This window comes from Phocoena sinus, chromosome 10 (assembly GCF_008692025.1).
Source record: "Phocoena sinus isolate mPhoSin1 chromosome 10, mPhoSin1.pri, whole genome shotgun sequence".
NCBI classification, from domain to species: Eukaryota; Metazoa; Chordata; class Mammalia; order Artiodactyla; family Phocoenidae; genus Phocoena; species Phocoena sinus.
In genome coordinates, this window is record NC_045772.1 from 84990951 (window position 1) to 85012667 (window position 21717).

Genomic DNA, 21717 nt, shown 5'->3' on the forward strand with positions numbered 1-21717 from the left:
AACATCAATAATTACCATAAAGTAGAAACAAAAACACTCTCTGATCACAATGGAATAAATCAAGATATTAAGAACAAAACCAAAATTAAAAAGGTTCTTCCACCTAGAAATTAAACTTGGGTAAAAAGGAAAATATATATAAATTACACAATTTCTGAATAATAATTAAAACACCGCAAGTTAGAATAAACGGTTTTTGTTAACATCTATGCTAATTTACCGTATCAGTTAAATTCCCAACTGAAAAAGCTACATTAAAGAGGTTCCACATTGAATGATGGAGGAATATCTCCTATTGGACCAAAGTTCTCACAGATAACTATAAAATTGGGATATAAAACTACCTAAAAGCACTAGAAAGCAATAAATAGCAAAAGAAACCAGATCAGGATTTACATTTAGAAAAAGAGAATGGCACTGAGTTTCCCATATTATTTACCTGAGGGCAAGCCACAAGTCAGAGGTTTGTGGGGTACCTAAAACTCAAAAAACCTGCAGTCTTTACTTGACGAGCCAGAGGACAGAGTTCAAAGTAACCGCAAGAGCTGGAAAGTATGGAAAGAAATTCTGAGAGAGACCCAGAGATGACACTAAAATCTGCATACAGACCGACCAGATCTCTGGCTGACTTGTAAACTACACAGGTGTGGGGCACATTCCAAACAGCCCAACTAAATCTAAAAAAAAAAAAAAAAAAAAAAACTGATCAAAAATTTTAGCTGCTATCCACCGAGGAGAGCCAGAGTTTGAGTACAGCCAAGTTACATACCTGCTAAAACAAACAAAATCAATACTTTTCAGAGGATCATAGCAGAATCAAGAGTCTCTACAACATATCAATCACAAGTCCAGGAAACAGATCAAAGCTACTAGACATACAAAGAAACAGGAAGATACGAACCATACTCAAAAGAAACCAAATCAACAGATGGTCCCTGGGATGATCCATTGTTGAAATTCATGGACAAGGATTTTAAAGCAACCATGCTCAAGGATGCAAAGACTATACTTATATTGAATAAATAGAAAATTTAAAGAAAAATAGAAACTCTAAAAAACAATGAAATGGAAATTATAGAACTGAAAATAATATCCAAAATTTAAAAAGTCACTAAATGGACATAACAGCAGTTTGGAAATTAGAAGGGAGGAAAGAAGCCAATGAAGTATGAAGACAGATGAACAGAATAATCCAATCTGGAAAACAGAGAAAACAGACATTGGAAAAATAATGAACAGAGCCTTAGTGACCGGCTGAACAACTTCAGTCTAACCATGTGTAGTTAGGGACCCATAAAGGGAAGAGAGAACGAGTCTGAATACAATACTTGAAGAGATAATGGCTGAAACTTCCCCAATTTGGTAAAAGACATAAATTTACAGATTCAAAATGGTCAAAATTCAAGCAGAATCATAAATACAAAGGAAATCACATCTAAATAATCAAATTGCTAAAAACCAATTAAATACAGGTCATGCAAGCAGTCAAAAACAAACAAAAACCCCAAAATACCACACTACAAACAGAGGACATTCATCTGAATGATCACCAACTCATCACAGGTCAAAACAGTGTTCTTAGGAAATACAAGTATTGAAATATTAAGGGGTAAAGAAGACTTATGTGTGTAAATTGCTCAAGTAATTCACAAAAAGAAATAGAAAATGGTAAAGCAAAGGAAGTAAAATATTACTGGGGGAATCTGGAAGAGGATATATGGGAGTGCATTGAAGCATTCTTCTGACTTTTCTAGTATTTCCTAATTCTGTCAACTGATGGAATTTAGAGGCAGTAATGCCCAACAATGAACAATTAAGGCAACTAGGCCTTAATTTCTAAATATTCTCTAAAAAAAAAAAAAAATGTCAGGGATCCGTGAAGAAATAGCTGAATTGAGGGTTGGGGCAGGGAAAGTACAAACCTAGCCTGGAACACCTTATGTTGCCAGAAAAGGAAGTGCTCTAAAAATGAGGTGGGCAATGTTGAAAGAATACAGCAGCCAGCTTGAAGGAGCTCTCAATCACCAATCTAGAAATAAACTGAGCAACAGAATGACTGTAATAGAATTATAGCCCACAGAATATCCTTGTGTCCTTACTGCTTGGATAAATAAATAAAGGTAAATAATAAAGGTACAGCTCTTCCTTACAGTAAAATTCCAATTTATGAATGTAGAAGGAAAGAGAGAAATAGAAAATCAGCATCGTGCAAACATCACAATATTGTTGCAGGAAAAAACTGCCAATGGATGCTAAAATTAATAGCAAAGAAACCACACAACTTCCAAGTATCCTCTTCCACCAGCTAATTACCAATTAAAAGTAAAACGTGGGGAGAGAAACCTGGCAGACACTTCAATTAAGTAACTAAGGTTAAAACCACTAGTAACATATGTATTAACATCTTACACCTCATATGATACACTGAAAAGGGCCTATTTCTATGGTAGTCTTGAAAAAATACCCATCTATATTATCAGAGTAAGGAAATAAGAAAAACAAATATGAAATGGTAGAGGCAAGGAAGAACTCTGGAAAGCTGAATCAGAAATTGGAGGTGTCAGTACGGACTCAATTTCTAAAACATACATGAATATGAGCATGTGTACATGCGCACACACACAACACGTGCGCGCTCCCTTGCTCTGCCGGCTAAAAGGGCCTAAGATCAGTAATAGCCCAGGAGCAATGAGCATCCCTAGTCCTCAGATCTAAATTTCTAAATACTAACACCCCCAAAAGGAACCAGGCTCCTTGGAGAAAATGCCTGATTCCAGGGGTCAGGAAGGGAAGTACAAAATTAGTCTGCAATTTCTTGTTTTACTAGAAGGTAAGGAAGTGCTCAAAAAATTTCGGGGTATATCAAAAGGACATAGGAACCAGATTTGATGGGGTTCCCCCAAGCCAAATCTCAGACAATTTAACATCGATATATGGAAGTGTAGTAACAAATTATAATGCATTGAATAAAACAGAAACCCATGAGTATATACTTAAAATACGGTCCCATGCATGGCAGATCAGAGAAAGATAACAGACACAAGAGGATGATTCCTTACAGTAAACAGAGATAGACAGATGATAGACAAGAGATTCCTTACAGTAAAAGGTTGATATACGTGAAGCATGCAGCAGCACTAGAAGTGACTATTTTGCAGCCATCACAATAAAGACTGGTTTAGATAATTATCAAGTATTGTTAAATCAGGGGAGGAGGACAGGAGATGTTTGCCAAGGAGCAAAATACTTAAATCTTAAAGTATCTCCCCAGACTGCTTATTAGTTACCACAGGGAAAACAACTATACAGTGACGACATAGAACAATACTTTGACCAGGTGATCAAAATTAACATCAACATTGATTTCCTCACATGTGATACTCTAACAAGGACAAATCACTTCTGTAGTATTTTGGCTGCAATACATAACCTCAATCTAATCATTACAAAACACCAGACAAACCCAAATTGGAAGGCATGCTAATAAAACAAACACACACACACTGCTGACTATTTTCATTATGGAAAATTGATCTTCATGATAAACATTATCTGAAGGTAGAAATCATATCTTATCTTTGTATCTCCACCATCTATCACACTACCTGAAAATTAGAAACTGAGCTTAACTAACATTAGTTGAACGGATAGTCCTTGCCTAGACTGTAAGATGCTAAGTCCCAACCAGTGTCTCTATTCCTGCTTCCAGCCCCAAGCACAGTGAAAACACATAGTGGCTACAATAATGAATTTTTAAACTAGGTAAACAAAATTTGTTCATAATTTATACAATATTCTACACTCTCATCTCAACCAAATTTTCAAAAGTAAACTTTTTTCAAAACTTTTAAACACTATATTAAAAAACCAGAGATTAGAAATTTAAAGACTCACTTCAAATATACAAATAGTTATACACGAACATTTAAAAGCTTTTTCTACAATAGGAAAACCACAAAAATAAGTTGAAGTAACAAGATTTATGGATACAAGCAGTTAGAACTCAACTTTATTGTTACAACCAATTTTTATTTACAGAATATAAATCTCTTCAAAAAGATACATTCCTTTATTTAATCAATGATAAAAGGCCTTATTAAACAGAAATAAAGCCTAAACATCACTTATATTTAAACAGAAATACAGATTCATTAAAAGTTTATGAACACATAGCAAAACTGCATCTTTATTTAAGCAGTTACATGAATGAGGCTGTTTTTAATTTTCTTCACTGGTAACCCCATTTTAACCAGAGAACAAATTTTACTTAAATTAACAGTAGTAAAAATGTAAAAATTAAATTTTAAACATGAAAAGAAGCAACAAAAAACAGGAAGTATCTTCATTACCAAACAGATTAACAAGTTCCCAGACACTCAGATACTTTCTGAGGCATATCAAAACACCTACATCAAACGTTGCATTCATTTGAGAGGTATCAATACATTTTCAGTGCTGAGACTATTTGTAGCACTTACAGTATTTACAGAGCAGCATTATACTACTATGGTTCACATTTGAGAAACATAAATTTAACCTTTATGCCACAATTTCCCAATTCAACCTACAGCTAATGCAATGACAATTATTCATTTTGGTTTTTTCTTCTGAAACTGATAAGGACATTGTCATTTAAGAATATGTAATAATGCCAGGTCTTCTTTCTTAAAATAATGGTATATTTTAAAATCCAAATACTTCAAATCATGGAAACTTCACCCAGCTACACAAAGGCTCCTAAATACAGTAGAGTTTAAAAGTTTCCTTTTTGCAGATTCTACCAATTTATAATTACTTTAGTACATGTAAGTAACAGGAAACTTCTTCAGATTGTTGAACAATAAAAATTACAGGGTGTCACTACATAATTTAAGTAGCAGCACAGTACAACCATGCAAGTGCTCTCATTTCCTCCACTGGAAATGGGGGGAAACATTTGGGGGTCTTTCCCAGTTCACAGGAGCTAGTTTACACAGATACTATCAGGTCTTAATCTCTCAAAGTTCCTTTTGAAATTTAACTAATGGAACAACTCAAATCAGCCACCTTTTTCTTACCCTTCACTAACGAGTTCAAATATAACATGTAATGTTTTCAATTTGTATAAACACCTTGTGTTTTGTTAAAATGATTTATGGTATTAATACCATTAATGGGCAAGGTGTAGACAAAAATATGCCTACATTTAGGGATTAAGAGTATTTTACAGAGCAATTTTTTCGTAACTAGAAAGCCATAGGATGCATAACGAACACAGATTTTATTTTAACTTGCTGTTTGATAACATCAGTAGCACAGTAAGTGCATTAAGTATAGGAAAGAAGAGAAAGCAGATTGCAGGACAGAAACCTACTAAAAACTTGAATTCTGAATGCCTCAAAGTCAAAAGGGTATTTTCTATAAGCACTATATTATTTTTTCTATTCAAATAGTTTAAATCTGTCCATTTCAAATTATGATTCAGAAAGGAAAATTTTAGTGTTAAAAACTGTTCAGAAAAGTCTAATTCATTGTGTAATATATCTTATTAATTTCAGTTTTCAAGTATTCAAGTAATGCAAACTCAAGCATTTTCTTTTATAGCAATACATTTATGGACTAAACTTCAAAGATGGGGAAAAATTCATTTAAAATAATCGTTACACTTTTCTGTCTGAAGACATCAAACCCAAGACATATAACACTGTAATCTCACAAGTGGTATGTAGCAGAAAAAAAAGGTGGTTTCATATAACTAATGTCTTTCATTAAAAAAAGAAACAAAAACAAAACAGATTGCCTTAATATGTAACTAAGTTTCCAGTCAAAGACATTCTAAAAATCTAATGAAGAAAATTCAGAGCAAATCAATTTTGAAATAAAGATAAAGCTACTTTACCACATACTTATAATTCACTTTCCTTTGTGCATAAAAACTACTAGCATTTGCCTTTTCTGTAAAGTAGTGCAAGTTGCTGCCAATAACAAAACTCCCCTAGCATAAAACATTGTTAACTTTGTCTAGCAATTGAATGACTGACTAATATTAAAAGCTTAAGTCTATATCACTTTGGAATGCTTATTAAAAAGCAATTTAAAGCAGAAAATCAAACTGATAGTTTTCTCATTTACATTATGAAGGAATTCAAAAATGGTACAGAAAGCTTTGTGTAATGTAAAAAAGAAATATCCATATAACTTTAAAAGTGGAGGTTTTTAACTGTTAATTGAGAGTGTTTGGGGGGAATTTTTCCTTTAAATCTGGAAGGTTACATAATAAATATATTTATGAAGTTAAATATTTTTAGTTCAGCAAAAATGGAATTAGCAGTCATTAAAAGAGCACATACCTTTTCTGTGTTTTACAATCCCATAATGAACAACTTTATACTTAGAGAAGCCAACTGAGACATGCTTAAGTTGAACTAGGAGCTATTACTTATCATTTCCCTTGTATATGTGGGACTTAAGATTCACACTGAGATATATAAAAACTCAAAGGTTTTTTTTGTAGAAAAAGGTTAACAGCCTTGAAAACAGAAAAGGATAACACTTCAGTCTGCAATCATAAAATTATATTTTTAATTTGCTTTAGCTTAGAGTCATGACTCAAATGGAATTCTAACAATGTATTAATTTACTGCTTGCAGGAATCTAACCTCCAAAAACTAGTGGTCAACTAAAGTTTGAAAAAAAGTCATATTAGGCACTGAGAGGCTAAATAAATAAGTACTGACATTAACAAAAACTGACAAACCCTATTTCCAGTTCCTCTTGTTATCCCACTGTGCAGCCCGATTTGTTGGCTATTTCCAGTCTAAAACCAAAGAGCTGGATCATGACCTTACAGAAAAATGTCTACAAAAGGGAAAAGAATGCAAAACAATACACAATCTCATATGCAACATACAAGTCACACTAATTTACAAATTTTTATTTACACTGTTTTATATACATTCCAGGCAGACCTAGTTGATGAGTTTTGTGCTCATATTGATCTCAAATGATCATGTGAACAGTATGATTTACTACCACGTCTCTTTAATTCCCAGAAAGTGGTGGTAGCATGGGGTCAGGAGGGGAAAAAATCAAGTATTACTGGTCAGTTAAGATCATACAAGTATGTAAGGAACAAAGGGAAAACAAATTGTGGAATTTTGCTTGCTAAAGCATCCAGGCCACTATGGTCTACTGACTAACACTGAGTATACATGAATGCCACTTCTCTAACAACCATTTTCATATTTACAAAATGAGCTTACTATCAGTTGAGTTATTAGGTAAGGCATTCAAGTTCCTTAGCTTAACATAAAAAGGCAAAAGACATCCCAGCAAGCCACAGGACAAATTTTAGAGGGATGTTTTCCCTTTAGAATCCCTTAAATGATCAATTAAAAGGGAAGCAAACTTTGAACCCTATTAGGCTGAAGCATGATCCCAAAAACCTGTACAGGAAGTGGGAACATCATAATACCCAAAATCTAGCCTAAAAGTGGGGGAAATATCTTAAATAGCTTATTTTGTTCCCAAGATTCATTGCCTAGGGCTAAAGTGAGAGCCTCTATTCCCCTTTACATTCACTTCTATATGAATCTCTCTGAACCACTTACAAGAGTATCACAGCTAGCAGCTAGGCACAATCTACCAGCAATGGCTCGGTGAATCTCTATTCAAAATAGTTTGAAGAATATGGAGAAAGGCAGAAAAATGATCTTCTCTCTTCCCACAGTTCTCCAAGATATATCTGCACTTTTAAGAAGTCGGAAAGCAAAAAAAATCAAGAGTACTACATATTCTTCATTGTTCTAAGAAAATGTTCCAGCCCCAGATGAAATTCCACCAAAAACAATTTTTCAAGTTCACTCTAACATTATATTAAAAGCTATTCATTGTTTAATTGGTTCCTTTCATTTAGTTAATTAGGTAAAAGTCTATTGATCCTACAGTAATATGGTTTATAAAAACAGAAGTGAACATCTGTAACATTGGGGAGGTAGAAAACAAATCTTGGTCTAACACTGCTAATATAGACACAAAACAGATTTTAAGATTCTATTCATGTAACTAGAATTTACCATTTTAAATGGCCTGTAAGTGTTTCTACTTACTTTATTAGCTTTAAACATCTTGAGATAATCCAAGTATTTTAAAGCACTTATCTGAGAATACAAGTCACTTGGAATAATACATCAGACTCCCCAGAAGATTTCTCAGAGGATTAATTTGTAGTTGCATATTCTGAATATGCAGATCCATTAAGCCAACTTTGTACATGGGCACTTATGTGACCAAAGTGCAAAGCTTGTCAGACTAATTTTTCTAAGCAGAGTTAACCATGACTGCTCAATTCTACACAGCAGTCTTCAAAATTGGATGCTTGCTTATCTATCTCAACGATCTAAGTTCCTTCCAAATAATAACTGCCATCCTCTCACTCTCAAACAGACAAAAACAAACAAACAAAATCAAAAGAAATCAAACCAAACAGAAGCCCTCCTACCATGAGTATTTTTGCTTAATTCACATTGTTATATCAGATTTTAAGTGTACAAGGTTCATGTTCTAAAGGTTCCTTATTTAATTCTTTTAACCATCTCAACTTATTTCTCTGAAACTATTGATACATTTATCAAGTAATCATTTGCTATCATTCTAAAGACATGGAGCCAGACTAAAACATTAAAACCACAGTGTAAGGAATGAATCTGAAGAAGTAAAAAAGAATTAAACTAAATGACATTTTCTTGTTCCCAAGTATGATAAGCATTCTGGCTTTGTTTCAAAAATTAACAATTGCTGTACTAGCTACTATTTAATAACAAACAAAATATACAACATCTTAATAAGTAAAACAAAATTTTTGGTTAGAAACAATTTGATACAGTAAAATTTTAAAAACAAACTGTAACTTAAATGACCATATATAGTATATGAAAACATTATTTAATACAGATTTTGGTAACATAAAATCATCATATATCTATTCCAGGATTATATGGTAAATATTAATATTTATACTGCCAGACTATGTAGCAAGAGGGGAATTTAATTCTAAGATGTTCCCCCCCCAAAAAATGCTTTCCAATACTCCAGAAAGATGTACCACTAGCATAGACAGTGAATGTACTTCACTCTCCTAAACAGATATTTTTCTATGAACATCTTAAGTTATCTAAACCAGTGTCTGGCATTCCAAGAGTAAATGATTCATTTAACTAACAGTGTGTCAAAATAAAAAGGTTACACTAAACACCTAAAATGTTTACTAAGATTAATGTTATTAAAGTAAAACTTAAAAGAAAATTTTCTCTGGAAAATTTTTGTTGCTTACACCCAACCAACAGATGAAAACAGTCACAGAATTCATGTTAAATTTATAATAAATAATTAACATATAACATAGATTAAATTATCAAAGGATTAAACTGACATCTTTATACCCTTCTGCTGATTTAACAAACTTCTAACCCACCACATACTGAGAGCAGTAGGTGTATTTCTTAACATCATTCTATTTAAAAAATAAATTGGTTGTTTAGAAGCATAATTTGTAAAGCAAGATAACCAAATTAAAAGAATTTTAACATATATTGGCTTTTCGGAATTTCTTAAAATATCCACAAGCATTGTTCAGCTACTTAAGAATAATTAAATGTCTTCTTTACTCAGGCACCTTTAATGCAGTAACCTCAGGCTTCATCTTAAAGTATTGGTTAAAACGAACAATTGCATACCTATTGAGAAAAGAGAGTAACAACATAATTACAGCTAAAAACCTTAATCCTTCGTTTATTTCCACCCACCCATTCTAAACTGATTTTTTTAAGTTTTTAAATTTTCAAGGGACATACTTTTAGTTTATTGCACCACCTACTGGACACTTTTCTAATACTGAAATCATTTAACAGATTATACCAGATTTCCTTGCAGACCAATTATTAAATGTATGCAACCTCTGCAACATTTGACTAAAAATAATAACTACAATGTCCCCTATAAATACTAAATGTAAATCCCAAGAGTAGAGACAAATGTAATGCATACAGTAAAATTAAACTTACCCAAGGAAATCAAACTCAATAGTGGAGTATTTGGCTTGAATCAAAGCCCACAGTCCCCAAAAGAAATGTGAAGCCTAAAAAAAGGGAAGAAAAATCAAGAATTATGATAATGCATTTCTTTGTAAAACAAATATTAAATTGTAAGTTTCTTCCTTTTTCATCAACTCCATGAACAATACTTCCTTGATGCTTTTTTAACACAAAGTATCTAAAACCACAGGTAATACTGAAGTGTACAGTTATCTGGATGGCTATAGACCACTTTTGTCCACAAAAGGTTATAATAAATTATAATCACTAAAAAATAAATAGAGCCCAGTTCCTGTATCCTGCTTTGTGTGGGCAGAGTTTGGCATCAGCACTGATACATGTTGTTAGTTAAGTGTTTTTAATGGGTCATAATTGCTAATAGGATTTCCTATAAAATACATTACCAAAGGATTTTGTTTCTTAAAATATATACAAAAAGGAAAATCCAAATCTCAAAAATAAAACATATACTGAAACCTGAAGATGTTCAGGGGGTGACAAATTTCTGAAAGCAATTTTTATTGACCCAACAATTCTGCGCAATCAACAATGATATAAAGTTACACAACTTATGTTGGAGAAAAATGAGTCTTAGGACTTAAAGAGTAAACAGATGACTGTATAATTAGGAGCTGCATAATAATTTTGTATGTGTGCTTTACAATCTATTTTCATTTAAACACGATATTTTAAGATTCTGAGGGAGGAACCAAGATGTTGCGGTAGAATGACATGCTCTTACTCCCTCTTGTGAGAACACCAGAATCACAACTAGTTGCTGGACAATCACTGACAGGAAGAAACTGGAACTCACCAAAAAAGATACCCCATATCCAAAGACAAAGGAGAAGCCACAATGAGATGGTAGGAGGGGCGCAATCACAGTAAAATCAAATCCCATAACTGCGCGGTGGGTGACTCACAGACTGGAGAACACTTATACCACAGAAGTCCACCCACTGGCGTGAAGGTTCTGAGCCCCACGTCAGGCTTCCCAACCTAGGGGTCCAGCAATGGGAGAAGGAACTCCTAGAGAATCAGACTTTAGAAGGCTAGAGGGATTTGATTGCAGGACTTCGACAGGACCGGGGGAAACAGAGACTCCACTCTTGGAGGGCACACACACAAAGTAGTGTGTGCATCGGGACCCAGGGGAAGGAGCAGTGACCCTAGGGGAGACTGAACCAGACCTACCTGCTAGTGTGGGAGGGTCTCCTGCAGAGGAGGGGGGGTGGCTCTGTTTCACTGGGGGACGGGGACAATGGCAGCAGAAGTTCTGGAAGAACTCCTTGGTGTGTGCCTTCCCAGAGTCTGTCATTAGCCCCACCAAAGAGCCCAGGTAGGCCCCAGTATTGGGTTGCCTCAGGCCAAACAACCAGCAGGGAGGGAACCCAGCCCCACCCATCAGCAGTCAAGCAGATTAAAGTTATACTGAGCTCTGCCCACCAGAGCAACAGTCAGCTCTACCCACCACCAGTCCCTCCCATCAGACTTACACAAGCCTCTTAGACAGCCTCATCCACCAGAGGGTAGACAGCAGAAGAAAGAAGAACTACAATCCTGCAGCCTGTGGAACAAAAACCACATTCACAAAAAGATAGACAAGATGAAAAGGCACAGGGCTATGTACCAGACGAAGAAACAAGATAAAACCCCAGTAAAACAACTAAATGAAGTGGAGATAGGAAACCTTCCAGAAAAAGAATTCAGAATGATAGTGTAGATGATCCAGGACCTCAGAAAAAGAATGGAGGCAAAGATAGAGAAGATGCAAGAAATGTTTAACAAAGACCGAAAGAATTAAAGAAGAAACAAACAGAGATGAACAATACAGTAACTGAAATGAAAACTACACTAGAAGGAATCAATAGCAGAATAACTGAGGCAGAAAAATGGATAAGCGACCTGGAGACAGAATGCTGGAATTCACTGCTGCAGAACAGAATAAAGAAAAAAGAATGAAAAGAAATGAAGACAGCCTAAGGAGACCCCTGGGACAACATTAAACACAACAGCATTTTGCATTATAGGGGTCCCAAAGGAGAAGAGAGAGAGAAAGGACCCAAGATAATATTTGAAGACATTATAGTCGAAAACTTCCCTAACGTGGGAAGGGAAATAGCCACCCAAGTCCAGGGAAGCGCAGCGAGTCCCATACAGGATAAACCCAAGGAGAAACACGCCAAGACACATAGTAATCAAATTGGCAAAAATTCAAGACAAAGGAAGATTATTTAAAGCAGCAAGGGAAAAATGACAAATAACATACAAGGGAACTCCCATAAGGTTAATTAATAGCTGATTCTCAGCAGAAACTCTTACAAACCAGAAGGAGTGGCATGATATACTTAAAGGGATGAAAGGGAAGAGCCTACAATGAAGATTACTCTAGCCAGGCAAGGATCTCATTCAGATTCCATGGAGAAATCAAAAGCTTTACAGATAAGCAAAAGCTAAGAGAATTCAGCACCACCAAACCAGCTTCTACAACAAATGCTAAAGGAACTTCTCTAAGTGGGAAACACAAAAGGAGAAAAAGACCTACAAAACAAACCCAAAACAATTAAGAGAATGGGCCTAGGAACATGCATATCGATAATTACCTTAAACATAAATGGATTAAATGCTCCAACCAAAAGACACAGGCTTGCTGAATGAATACAAAAACAAGACCCGTATATATGCTGTCTACAAGAGACCCACTTCAGACCTAGGGACACATACAGACTGAAAGTGAGGCGATGGAAAAAGATATTCCATGCAAATGGAAATCAAAAGAAAGCTGGAGTAGCAAAACTCATATCAGACGAAATACACTTTAAAATAAAGACTATTACAAGACCCAAAGAAGGACACTACGTAATGAATCAAGGGATCAATCCAAGAAGAAGATATAACAATTATAAATATATATGCACCCAACATAGGAGCACCTCAATATATAAGGCAACTGCTAACAGCTCTAAAAGAGAAAATCGACAGTAACACAATAATAGTGGGGGACTTTAACACCTCACTTACACCAATGGACACATCATCCAAAATGAAAATAAATAAGGAAACAGAAGCTTTAAATGACACAACAGACCAGATAGATTTAACTGATATTTATAGGACGTTCCAGCCAAAAACAGCAGATTACACTTTCTTCTCAAGTGCCCAGGGAACGTTCTCCAGGATAGATCACATCCCAGGTCACAAATCAAGCCTCAGTAAATTTAAGAAAATTGACATCATATCAAGCATCTTTTCTGACCACAACACTATGAGATTAGAAATGAATTACAGGGAAAAACACATAAAAAACGCAACACATGGAGGCTCAACAATGTTACTAAATAACCAAGATATAACTGAAGAAATCAAAGAGGAAATAAAAAATACCTAGAGACAAATGACAATGAAAACACAGCGATCCAAAACCTTTGGAATGCAGCAAAAGCAGTTCTAAGAGGGAAGTTTATAGCTATACAAGCCTACCTCAAGAAACAAGAAAAATCTCAAATAAACAATCTAACCTTACATCTAAAGGAACTAGAGAAAGAAGAACAAACAAAACCCAAAGTTAGCAGAAGGAAAGAAATCATAAAGATCAGAGCAGACATAAATGAAATACAAACAAAGAAAACATAGCAAAGATCAATAAAACTAAAAGCTGGTTCTTTGAGAGATAAACAAAATTGATAAACCGTTAGCCAGACTCATCAAGAAAAAGAGGGAGAGGACTCAAATCAATAAAATTAGAAATGAAAAGGAAGTTACAACAGACACCACAGAAATACAAAGCATCCTAAGAGATTACTACAGGCAACTCTATGCCAATAAAATGGACAACCTGGAAGAAATGGATGAATTCTTAGAAAGGTATAACCTTCCAAGACTGAACCAGGAAGAAACAGAAAATATGAACCAACCAATCACAAGTAATGAAATTGAAACTGTGATTAAAAATCTTCCAACAAACAGAAGTCCAGGACCAGATGGCTTCACAGCTGAATTCTATCAAACATTTAGAGAAGAGTAAACACCCATCCTTCTCAAGCTCTCCCAAAAAACTGCAGAGGAAGAAACACTCCCAAACTCATTCTATGGGGCCACCATCACCCTGATATGAAAACCAGACAAAAATACTACAGAAAAGGAAAATTACAGACCAATATCACTGATGAATATAGATGCAAAAATCCTCAGCAAAATACTAGCAAACAGAATCCAACAACACATTAAAAGGATCATACACCATGATCAAGTGGGATTTATCCCAGGGATGCAATGATTCTTCAAAATACGCAAATCAATCAATGTGATATACCATATTTACAAACTGAAGAATAAAAACCATATGATCATCTCAACAAATGCAGAAAAAACTTTTGACAAAATTCAACACCCATTTATGATAAAAACTCTCCAGAAAGTGGGCACAGGGGGAACCTACCTCAACATAAAAAAGGCCATATACGACAAACCCACCACAAACATCATTCTCAATGGTGAAAAACTGAAAGCATTTTCTCTAAGATCAGGAACTAGACAAGGATGTCCACTCTCGACACTATTATTCAACATAGTTTTGGACGTCCTAGCCACGGCAATCAGAGAAGAAAAAGAAATAAAAGGGATACAAATTGGAAAACAAAAAGTAAAACTGTCACTGTTTGCAGATGACATGATACTATACATAGAGAATCCTAAAAATGCCACCAGAAAACTACTAGAGCTAATCAATGAATTTGGTAAAGCTGCAGGATACAAAATTAATGCACAGAAATCTCTTGCATTCTTATACACTAATGATGAAAAATCTGAAAGAAAAATTAAGGAAACACTCCCATTTACCATTGCAACAAAAAGAATGAAATACCTAGGAATAAACCTACCTAAGGAGACAAAAGACCTGTATGTACAAAACTATAAGACACTGATGAAAGAAATTAAAGATGATACAAATAGATGGAGAGATATACCATGTTCTTTGATTGGAAAAATCAACATTGTGAAAATGACTCTACTACCCAAAGCAATCTACAGATTCAATGCAATTCCTATCAAACTACTACTGAATACCTAGGAATAAACCTACCTAGGGAGACAAAAGACCTGTATGCAGAAAACTATAAGACACTGATGAAAGAAATTAAAGATGATACCAACAGATGGAGAGATATTCCATGTCCTTGGATTGGAAGAATCAATATTGTGAAAATGACTATACTACCCAAAGCATTCTACAGATTCAATGCAATCCCTATCAAATTACCAATGGCATTTTTTTACAGAACTAGAACAAAAAATCTGAAAATTTGTATGGAGACACAAAAGACCCCGAATGGCCAAAGCAGTCTTGAGGGAAAAAAGCGGAGCTGGAGGAATCAGACTCCCTAACTTCAGACTATACTACAAAGCTACAGTAATCAAGACAATATGGTACTGGCACAAAAACAGAAACATAGATCAACGGAACAAGATAGAAAGCTCAGAGATAAACCCACACATCTATGGTCAACTAATCGATGACAAAGGAGGAAAGGATATACAATGGAGAAAAGACAGTCTCTTCAATAATGGTGCTGGGAAAACTGGACAGCCACAGGTAAAAGAATGAAATTGGAACACTAACTAACACCATACACAAAAATAAACTGAAAATGGATTAAAGACCTAAATGTAAGACCGGACACTATAAAACTTTTAGAAGAAAACATAGGAAGAACACTCTTTGACATAAATGACAGCAAGATCTTTTCTGATCCACCTCCTAATGGAAATAAAAACAAAAATAAACAAATGGGACCTAATGAAACTTAAAAGCTTTTGCACAGCAAAGGAAACCATAAACAAGACGAAAAGACAACCCTCAGAATGGGAGAAAATATTTGCAAATGAATCAACGGACAGAGGACTCATCTCCGAAATATATAAACAGCTCATTCAGCTCAATATTAAAGAAACAATCAACCCAATCAAAAAATGGGCAGAAGACCTAAATAGACATTTCTCCAAAGAAGCCATACAGATGGCCAAGAAGCACATGAAAAGCTGCTCAACATCACTAATTATTAGAGAAATGCAAATCAAAACTACAATGAGGTATCACCTCACACCAGTTAGAATGGGCATCATGAGAAAATCTACAAACAACAAATGCTGGAGAGGGTGTGGAGAAAAGGGAATCCTCTTGCACTGTTGGTGGGAATGTAAATTGATACAGCCACTATGGAGAACAGTATGGAGGTTCATTAAAAAACTAAAAATAGAATTACCATATGATCCAGCAATCCCACTATTGGGCATATATCCAGAGAAAACCACAATTCAAAAAGGCACATGCGGGCTTCCCTGGTGGTGCAGTGGTTTAGAGTCCTCCTGCTGATGCAGGGGACATGGGTTCGTGCCCCGGTCCGGGAAGATCCCACATGCCACGGAGCAGGTAGGCCCGTGAGCCATGGCCGCTGAGCCTGCGCTCCACAACAGGAGAGGCCACAAGAGTGAGAGGCCCGCGTACTGCAAAAAAAAACAAAAACAAAAAGACACATGCACCCCAATGTTCATTGCAGCACTATTTACAATAGCCAGGTCAGGAAAGCAACCTAAATGCCCATTGACAGACGAATGGATAAAGAAGTTGTGGTACATATATACAATGGAATATTACTCAGCCATAAAGAGGAACGAAACTGAGTCATTTGTTAAGACATGGATGGATCTAGAGACTGTCATACAGAGTAAGTCAGAAAGACAAAAACAAATATCGTATATTAACGCATATATGTGGAATGTAAAAAAATGGTACAGATGAACCAGTTTGCAGGGCAGAAGCTGAGATAGAGATGTAGAGAACAATCGTATGGACACCAAGTGGGGAAAGCAGCGTGGGGGGGATGGTGGTGTGATGAATTGGGCGATTAGGATTGACATGTATACACTGATGTGTATAAAATGGATAACTAACAAAAACCTGCTGTATAAAAAAATAAATTAAATAAAATTAAAAGAAGAAAAAGAAGCAGACTCACAGATAAAAAGAACAAACTAGTGGTTACCACTTGTGGGGGTGGGCAATATAGGGGTGGGGGAAAAAAGGGTTATCATGGGGTTATATGAAGTCACGTGTGTGAAACTTTTGGAAATTGTAAAGCACTACAAAATTTTTTAAATCTTTCATTTAATAAAAAATTATGTACAATTAAAAAGAAAAACTGGCAGTGTTTTGGTCAGTTCAGTAAAGCTACACAGAAAAGACTGCCAAGCATATGCTGGCTCCTAGTTTTTATGCCTTCTGTGGTTCAGATGCATTTCTTTCATTCTGATTACTTAGGAAAAGTTATCTCCAGCTTGCTTTTTCCCATTAGTTTCTGTCTACTTTACTGTCTTCAATTTATCTTGTTTAATGACAGATTTTTAAGGCAGTTGGTATTTTACTTTTTTAGTCATCATTCTTTTTATATCCCTACTTATTACATCTTATTAGAAAACCTATTTTGTTCTGTGTTTCAGTTTTTTCTGCTACATATTTATGAGGCTTCCAATTGACTTTCTCTTTGAAAGCATTAAACAGAATATTGGTATAAATTATATTGTACATACAAGCAAAAATAAAATAGTTGCATGTGTATTTTTTTAACATTTACATAGATAGATATTTGGCTTACATTCATCCCTACCTATGCATCTTTTGATTAGCTATAATCCACATCCAAATATTTAGACCATCTGTTCTCATATATTGAAAATAGATTGATCTATATTTTTCCCTACTGGAATCGTACCTTACTATATATCCAGCTTTAATTTTCATATCTTTCTATAGTGGTCAGATTCTACTAAGTTTTACCATTGCATTGTACTCCTTAGCTTTTCTAGGCTGGGACTACACAACACTGCATTAAACAGAGTTAAATATTTGATAATCTAAAAAAAAAAAAAGTTTCTGATAACACTAAGACTTCACTTCCCGAGAAATACTCTATTCTAACTAGAAATACTATAACTAGAAAAAAATTACTAGGTGTGTGGTTGTAAGCAACTTAATTAACCCCTCTGTACGTTTGTTCTCTCATCTGTAAAATGCAAGTGAGATATTATAATTTATAATAAGATATAGACATTTGATCTTCATTCACTGTTCCTGGCTCATAGCTCCTTGGACTTTCCTAAGCATAGAGCAACTGGAAGCATCTTTTGTTACAATATTTGGTCTTTTGTCATTGGTTCCTGAAATAGTTCCACAGCTATAATGTGAAAGGAATGTCTTTGTTATTCTTAACAAGCCCCTTTCAACCACATGTTAATGAGGTATCTTTTGGAAAGCCCCTAAACTTGAGGGCTGGTTGCCAGGGGAATTAACCACGTGATTAGAAGGTTGGAACTTTCCGCCCCACCACCTCCAGACTTCCAGGGAGGGAAGAGGGACTGAAAACTGAGATGGCCAGTGGTTTAACCAATCTTGCTTTGGTAATGAAGCGTCCACTAAAACCTAAAAGGAAGGAGTTTGGAGAGCTTCCATATTTCGTGAACCAGATGACCTACGCACATGTTGGGAGGGTGGTACACCCGAAACTCCACAGGAACGTAAGTTCCTACACCCAGGACACTTCCAGACCTCACCGTACTATACCTCTTCATCCAACTGTTCTTTTGTATCCCTATAATATCCTTTATGATAAACTGGTAAACAAATGTAAACGTTTCTTTGAGTTCTGTGAGCCACTCTAGCAAATTAACAGGCCCCAAGGAGGGAGTTGTGGAAGCCTCCCATTTAAAGCCAGTGGACTTGCGAGTGGCATCTAAAGGGGCAAGGGGACAGTCTTGTGGGACTGAACCTTTAACCTATGGAATCTGACACTATCTCCAGGTAGATAGTGTCAGACCTGAGTTAAATTTGTAGGACACCCAATCACTGCCTACTGAGAACTAGAGAACTGATTGGTGTGTGGAAAAAAAACCACATCGGAGCAGCTGGCATACAACAAACGTTCAATAAAATGTTAATTATTAATTATATGAAACCAGAATGACAAAAATGATGAAGATTTTTTAAAATGGTCTTCTTTCTGTCTAAGGAAGTGTCTCAGGTATTGAAAAGTGATTTATGAGATGAGATGCCTTCCTTCTTTTGAAAGTCTAAATCAGTGGTTCTCAAAGTGGTCCATGAATCCATGGAAGACTCTGAGGCCCAAAACTATTTTCATAATAATACTAATATGTTACTTGTCTTTTCGACTGTGTTTACATTTGCAATGATGAAAAAGCAATACTGGGTGAAGCTCCTGGTACCTTAACATAAGTCAAGGCAGTGGTACCAAAATGAATTAGTATAGTAGTCTTATTCTTCACCACCACCACACACTCACAGTACAAATCCAGTCTCACTAAAGAATGTCCTTTAATAAAGTCCTTTAACTATTAATTTTATTAAATCTCCACCCCTGAGTACATGATATTCTGATATTCTGTGGGATGATACAGGAAGTACAAATAAAGAATGTCTGATGCATACCCAAAGCGTGAAGGCTGTCTCAAGGAAAACCACATATGACTGAGTTGTGACCTAAACTTGCACATTTTTAATGGAACATCATTTTTACTTGAAGAACAACTGACATATGAACTAGAGTTATTAGACTTGGGTATTTGGCAGACATTTCTCAAATATAAAAAAGAGAACTTGTCATTTCAATGAGAATAAATGACAGTATTTGTTGCCAATGACAGACTTTGACTATTCAACCTAAAATTAGAACTTTGGAAAATCTGTATTCAACTCTGTGAGCTTATCAGCTTCTCAATAAAGTACCTAAAACTTTTCTGATACTGGTGGTGATATCAATAAATGTGATTTTTTAAGTATCATATAATGAGATGTATCAACTTTTAGAAGATCTATACAGCTCAATAAATCCATATTTTCCAAATAACTAATGAATGACATTCAAATTACAAAATCACACATTGGTAAAAGAACCATTCAAAGTGCAAGATAAACTAATGGAGTTTAATGTAATAGAATACAAAAGTTAACTTATGTGTTCAGACTGAACATTACAATTAACCTTTAAGAAACCATCACTTGCTGAGTTTTGGTGAAGCATCAAAAAAGAATATCCACAATTCTCTGAAAAGGCAAAACACTCCTCTTTTCCAACAACCCTATGTGTGCGAAACAGGACTATCTTCATATACTTCAACCAAAACAATACATTGTAAGAGATGAAATGCAGGAGCAAATATGAGAATACAGCTTTTGTTATGCCAGACATTACAGAGGTTTGCAAAAGTAAAGAATTATGTCATCCTTCTCACTGACGTGTTTTTTGATTTGGAAAATAGCTATTTTTCATTTTTAAAATGCTGTTTATGTTAACATGAGTTTTTTAAAAAAACATGTATTTAATAAATATTTTGAATTTGTTTTAATTTCCAAGATGGTAAATACTGATAGTTAAACCATATAAACAAAATCTCGTAGAGGTCTTCAAAAAAGTTTTTGAAGCGTAAAATAAGGTACTGAGACCAAAAAGTTTGAGAACCACTAGTCTTAATCACCTCAGCATATTCTAATGATATAAAAATCATCTGCAACTGGTATCATAATCTCTTCCTATTAGGTGGGTTCTGTAGTAGAAAAGACTAAAATCAGGGGACATTCTACACCTAAAAATAACATAACATTCTACACCTAAAAATAGCAGTGCTGGCAAATGTATTTCTCAATTTTTATTCATATAGTAATGGAAAATAACTAAATAATTCTAAACTAGAGAAGCATTATACATAAAACTTCACGTTTTTGGTAGGTAACACCTTTTATAGGGTGAAAAATTAAAAATTTATATGTAACATTAGACTCATAAACAAAGGGGGAGTGAGGAAATAGCCCATTTGTCATTTTGCATTCTCCAAAATGGCAAAGAGAGAATATTTAAGTACAAATAATATAATAATCTGTGATTCTATGATTTACTAATACTACTTCTCTCAGATTTGGAAGTTATGGATATGTAAATCTATCAAAGGGTATTTTAATTCCTAGGCTACCCACATCTGTTGCAAAGAAAAATTAAAAGCTTTATATGGTGAACAAATAACTAAAATGAATCCTCAAACTGTTTCCTGAAAACCTCAATATAACTTTAATATTTTACTTAGAAAGAATCTGAAGTCTGCCAACAATGTGTCTCAAAACTCAAAGCTTAAAAAACCCCTGTATTCCCTATTTGGTTTTGTAATGCAAATACCTACTTTTGTTTGTCATCTCCTCAACATTAATTAATTATAGTAAACAATTAATTAGAAGTGAAATCTTTTAATACTGAGGAAGTCGGATCATACCATTTACTGAACATTTATTTATTTAGAACATTACCAAACATTTACCAAACAATAAACATTTACCAAACATTTATTTATTTAGAACAGCTACACCTTGATCTTATTCAAACCTCTTTTCCTCCCTTATCAAAACAGCTTTATAATGTATGTATGTGCTGTCTTCTTCATGACAAGTGATCAAGGAAAGAGGAGGAAACAGTATTTAAGACACATCCATAAGGAACAAGAGGAACTTGCCAGAGAATACAGGGAAAAGGGCATTCTAAGTAGAAAGGAATAATCTATACAAAAGCATACAGGCTTAAACCACCCTAGA

The 21717-nt window shown here is 34.8% G+C and overlaps 1 protein-coding gene across 2 annotated transcripts in view; it reads right to left on the reverse strand.

Moving 5' to 3' along the window:
* Window positions 1-3979: 3979 nt before the first annotated feature.
* ETNK1 (ethanolamine kinase 1) overlaps window positions 3980-21717 on the reverse strand; it is a 73392-nt gene continuing 55654 nt past the window's right edge. Inside the window, exons 7-9 of one of the 2 annotated variants that reach the window (XR_004351732.1) lie at window positions 11567-11637; window positions 10041-10114; window positions 3980-9713 (exon numbers count right to left, since the gene is read on the reverse strand). Coding sequence is in view for 1 of the 2 variants with exons in the window: in XM_032645245.1 (XP_032501136.1) it covers window positions 9641-9713; window positions 10041-10114 (147 nt within the window). In the remaining variant the exon portion in view is untranslated. The remainder of the gene's footprint in view (window positions 9714-10040; window positions 10115-11566; window positions 11638-21717) is intronic. The other variant, XM_032645245.1, reaches the window with a different exon arrangement.